General features: G+C 36.8%; 1 protein-coding gene across 1 annotated transcript in view; it reads right to left on the bottom strand.

The window, feature by feature from the left end:
- Nucleotides 1-2,193: 2,193 nt before the first annotated feature.
- snx18a (sorting nexin 18a) overlaps nt 2,194-4,949 on the bottom strand; it is a 24,838-nt gene continuing 22,082 nt past the window's right edge. Inside the window, exon 2 of the mRNA XM_056458275.1 lies at nt 2,194-3,749. Within this exon, the coding sequence (XP_056314250.1) occupies nt 3,496-3,749 (254 nt within the window). The 3' untranslated portion in view covers nt 2,194-3,495. The remainder of the gene's footprint in view (nt 3,750-4,949) is intronic.

Here is a 4,949-nt window from a genome sequence, read left to right as displayed (position 1 = left end):
TCCTAGTCTCACATCTGTATTTTTCATTAGCTTGCAATCACAATATAGTAAATTAAAGCAAAGCAGGATGTTTCATGTATCTGGACTAGTTTGATAGTGGATGGTTTGCATCATTGTGGACCTTTTTTGTAAATCTTGGAAACCTCTAAACGCTGAGTGAAATGAGGACTTTGAGGCAGAATAGCCCATGGCTGGTGCGAGGAGGCCTTGCTTGGCACAGATCCCAGAGACCCATCCCGCTGAAAGCAGAGCGTGCTTCAGTGTTTACAGCCAGTGCTGAGGAAAGCGGCTGTGCCCGGGCCAACTAAGAGCAGGTCGGTCTGGCAAACAGGCTGCGTTCCCAACGGCTTGGCATTTGTCACTATGCACAATGAACACTTCTCTCATTACCACATCAGCAAACAGAAACATCACTGTTCCACTCACAGTAATTACTGAATGATAATCAAATAACTGTAGCAAAATGGGTTGATAATAAATAGATTTTATTAGCTTAGATACTTTATGCATGTAATAATAATATTTTTCATTTTAAAGGGATAGTTCACAAAAACAAATTAAAATAAAATATATGCACTTTCAAATGGTTCTTGAATTTGTTCCATCTGCTGAACATTTTCCACAGAAAAAAATTCTCAGCATTCTTCAAAATATCTTCATTTTTGCTTGACAGATAAATGTCATTTCATTTAATTTTTTTTCATTTTTGTGTGAATTATCCCTTTAACTTATGTTTTTATATATTATATTTATATTTTAAATATTAAAATAGAAATTTAAAAAATCTATGCAAAACACAAAAAACTATGGAATGGGATTTAATCTAAGCTCATGATTACTGATTGTATTACTAGAAAAATGAAATATTTTACCTAGTTTTAAATTGTAAAATCACATTCAAAGACAAAGCGAGTTTGTTGTAAAACAGGATTTAAAGTGATGAATTTTAAAGTTTTATTTTATTGTTGATGCCAGTGAACAATCACAAGCGTCTGTTATTATCATGTGCAATGTGAATATGTAGTGCTGACACTAACATCTGCAATCCATTTACACATTTTTAATGCGTCAGCATCAGAAAAAATCCCTTCTTAACTTGTAGGATCATGAACATTTGAACATGTAATGCAACACTTTAACAAAATCAAGCTCAAATTGAGCTGTGGTTTTGTTGGGTATGTCGTTTTTGAACAGCCAGTCTTGAAGATTTTTGTATATCCTTATAACGTGTGCATCTGATTATGTTTCATCCACTTACAGGTTTTTAAAGGGTTAATTCACAAAAATATGAAATGAAATACTCACCCTCATGTCATTCCAAATGCCTGAGACCTTCACAATACAAATTAAGATATTTTAGATGAAATCTAAGAGCTCCCTCATCCTCCATAGACAGTAAAGTTCCAGAGAACGAAAATACTAACAAACATCCTCAAAACAGACCATGGTTTGACCATACCTGGTTCAATCAGAATATTATCAAGCTTCGAAAATACTTTTATGTGCACATAAATCAAAAATAACATTTTTATTCAACAGTTTCTTCTTTTCAGTAACAGCATAAAGTGCGCATTCACGAGACTGTTGTGCTCTTTATACATGTAGTGAATGCGTGCCCTATACTGACACTAAGAAAATGAAAGTGTTGAATAAAAATGTTATTTTTCTTTCATGTGCGCACAAAAGTATTCTCGTAGCTTTATAATATTCAGACTGAACCACTGAAGACACACTTTACCATGTTTTTTGGTATTTTTCTGAACAGTCCGGAACCTTGCTGTCAATAGAGGGTCAGAGAGCTTTCAGATTTAATCCCAAACATCTTCAATTGTATTAAGAAGATAAACGAAAGTCTTGAAATGGTGTTGGAACAACATTAGGGTCAGCAATTACTCACAGAACTTTAATTTTTTTGGGGTGAATCATCACTTTTTTAAGTTAACAGTAGCTAAGTGGATGCTCAGTTTCGTATGTCCTTGCATTAATTTAGTCATAATATTTTTATAACAGCAACAACGCTATACACAGGCTATTAAAGAATGTTCTGGCAAATGTTAGACTAAAACACTCATGTTTGATCCTCAACTGCACAAAACACTAGTATTTACAGAAAAGTATTTCTTAAGGCCAAAAAATGTTGGATTCTCTTCTTGATTTACCCTTGAATCACAAAAAAAGCACTTATGCTCAAAATGACGTGTGGCACTTTATTTCAAATAAAGGTTAGGTGGAGCTATGTGAGGTTTTGCAGACAGTTTGAGGAATCGATGGCACTGTGAGGTTAGTAACAAGCTTATTAATTAAATAACTCATGGAAAGACATAAAGAGTAACCAACAGCACTGATATGTGAAAAAATATATGGACATGATGTTCCCAGTCAACAGCTATAATATACTGACTTAACCAGAGAAAGAGAAAACCCATAGTTCAGTAATGTGGTGTTTAAATCCGTCTCTCTAAAAACACACACATACTATTTACATTTGATGCAACAAGCAGTAAGGTGAACGGTTTATTTGGAATTTTCTTTGACATTTTTCAGCACATCTAGATGTGGTTCATTTTTACACAATGATAAGTAAAAGTCTGTAGTAGGCAATAAACTGAATAGTATATCATTAGCCGATAAAATGGTAGGTTGAAGTTTCCAAATTGAGTTCCAGCTACCCTGAGTGTGCTGTGCTTCCTGTTTACAGCACATTTTTTACAAATATTTCTAGGTACCTGGTCAGCTGTCCACAAGTAATGAGAGGTCATCTTACAGCCACTACTGCTTTCCCTCGAGTGCACATTCTGTTCTGCATTGGACCCAAAATATTACTGTGGGAAGGGGGCTGGGAAATAAATCAGACAGGACACCAAATTAGGGCACTGTGTTCAGCTACTCCCAAGCTTATCTCCAAACATGAGCCAGCTACTCCTTTGCCCTGCCATTTCAGGCAGGAGTGACATTTTAATAAGATAATAAAATCAAATCTTGTAAAAACAATTCTGAGAATAAGAATAATAAATCATTTTTTGTTTAAGAAATTATATATAAAAAAAAACAACAAGACCAGACTGAAAGGCACAACAGTGATGACAGTGGCTCTGTAAGGTCTGTAAACATCTAAGAACGGCTAAGAAGGTCTTGAGTGTTTCAAACGTGGCAGTGAGAAGCCAAGTGAGCTCCTCAAGTCGTGTCAATCTCTCATTCATCTGTGTGAAGGACATCGTTAAAAATAGCAGGATCCAGGACATTCCTTGCTCTCTCGCTCCGTCCTCCTCATTATTTAAGAGGAAAACACACATTAGATGATCATTATCTCCATCTGACGACCACCCCAAACAACATTCGGTTCCCTGTGTTGGACATTCATTGTATGGGGATAGTTTTAATAAGATTATAGACTCTTGGTTTGTCATATATTGCTAGGGGCTGGCTAACCCTCACCTGGCACTCTGTCCACCAGGCAAAGAGAAACACTGTTGGTCAAATTTGGACGTAGTTCATTTAGGCATTGTCATATTTCTGCAGCGCCTCCTCCAGCTTTCCTGTGACCTTCTGGAAGAAGCTGATCTGCTGCTGTAGGAAATGCTGCATCTGGGATTTGAAGTCCCGCACTCGAGTCTGATGGAAGTACTGGATCTCAGCCATGGTGGCAAAAGATGATGATGTACAGCGGTCCCTGATGCCGTCTGCATGCTGGTTCTCCATCTTCCCTTCTTCTACGTGCTTTTGGCTTTCCTTCACCTTCGTCAGAGCACCTGTGGAAAGAGCAGAACCACAACAAGACTAAATATTGACTCAGATACTGTCAGCAGGATGTTAAACAGCCCAACAGGTTATACATGTGGTTAGTGTCATTTCCCCAAGTAGGAATTGTTCCTGGATCAACATCTCTGTTGATCCTAAAACAACATTCCAATCAGATTTAAGGGATATGTTTACAGTTTATGTTAAGCTTCTATGTCTTTGTTATCCAACTGTTAATGTTCCCCATTTGATTTTGGGAATGATGTACAGTTAGGGTTAGGTCTAGGGGTAAGGATTAAGTATGAAATACATTTTAAAATAGGAATGTTTCAGGACGAACATAGATTCAAGATTGGCAAAATCACACCCACCTATACACATCTATATCTCCTGAAAAAATATGGCTGTTTAAATAAATGCTTTGCCAAGTGCAATATGGCGTGACTAAGATGTCACACTGTAAAACTGTAAACCCGTTGCATTAAAATGAGGTAAATGATGTACACAATTACAATTAAAAGCAAGCTAATGAACAGTTCCATGGGTTTACTCACTTTTTATAAGTGAAGTCAAATTGTTGCTTTAAAGCCTGGTTTATACCCCAAGGAGCATACCTTGCTCATAGCTATGCATTTATACTTCTCTGCTCTGATAATAACACTTCTGAAATGCTAGCAGGCAGTGGGGTTTCTATGTTCTTTCTATGTCAATAGCTTTCAATGTCAATAGCTATGTTTCCATCGAATGGTGCGAATTAATGTTAATTAATTAATTAATTAAATTAAGTGCAAAAACTGTTATATCACATAAAAGAGGAGCGAATAAAGCAACGTTTCCATCCAACGAGTCAAAGAGAACAAAATCATCATCTCCCGATAAACTGGCACCAAATATCAACAGTAAAGACGAATTTGCTGCGGTAGGAGAAGCTGCGTCAATCTTTTCTTTATTTAATAAATTACTTGCGCCTCAGAAGACAATGCCAACACGCAATGAATGATGCCGAGCACAGATGCTCTTGACAGTTCTGGAGGTAATTAGTAATATATTCATCACCACTACCAAGCCTACGATCACAGCACTTGTGCTATATTTTGCCGAGACATGTCGTTACGTTTTATGAAAGGTATGCATAAGGATATGGCAAAGTCTAAGGCCTAATACCAATTCTACCCCTTAGCTCTTCCCCTTACCCCTACCCCTCGTTTTGC

The sequence above is a fragment of the Danio aesculapii genome, chromosome 5 (genome assembly GCF_903798145.1).
Source record: "Danio aesculapii chromosome 5, fDanAes4.1, whole genome shotgun sequence".
NCBI lineage: Eukaryota > Metazoa > Chordata > Actinopteri > Cypriniformes > Danionidae > Danio > Danio aesculapii.
Note: the sequence above shows the minus strand (reverse complement) of the source record. Positions and strands in the feature narration are given on the sequence as shown.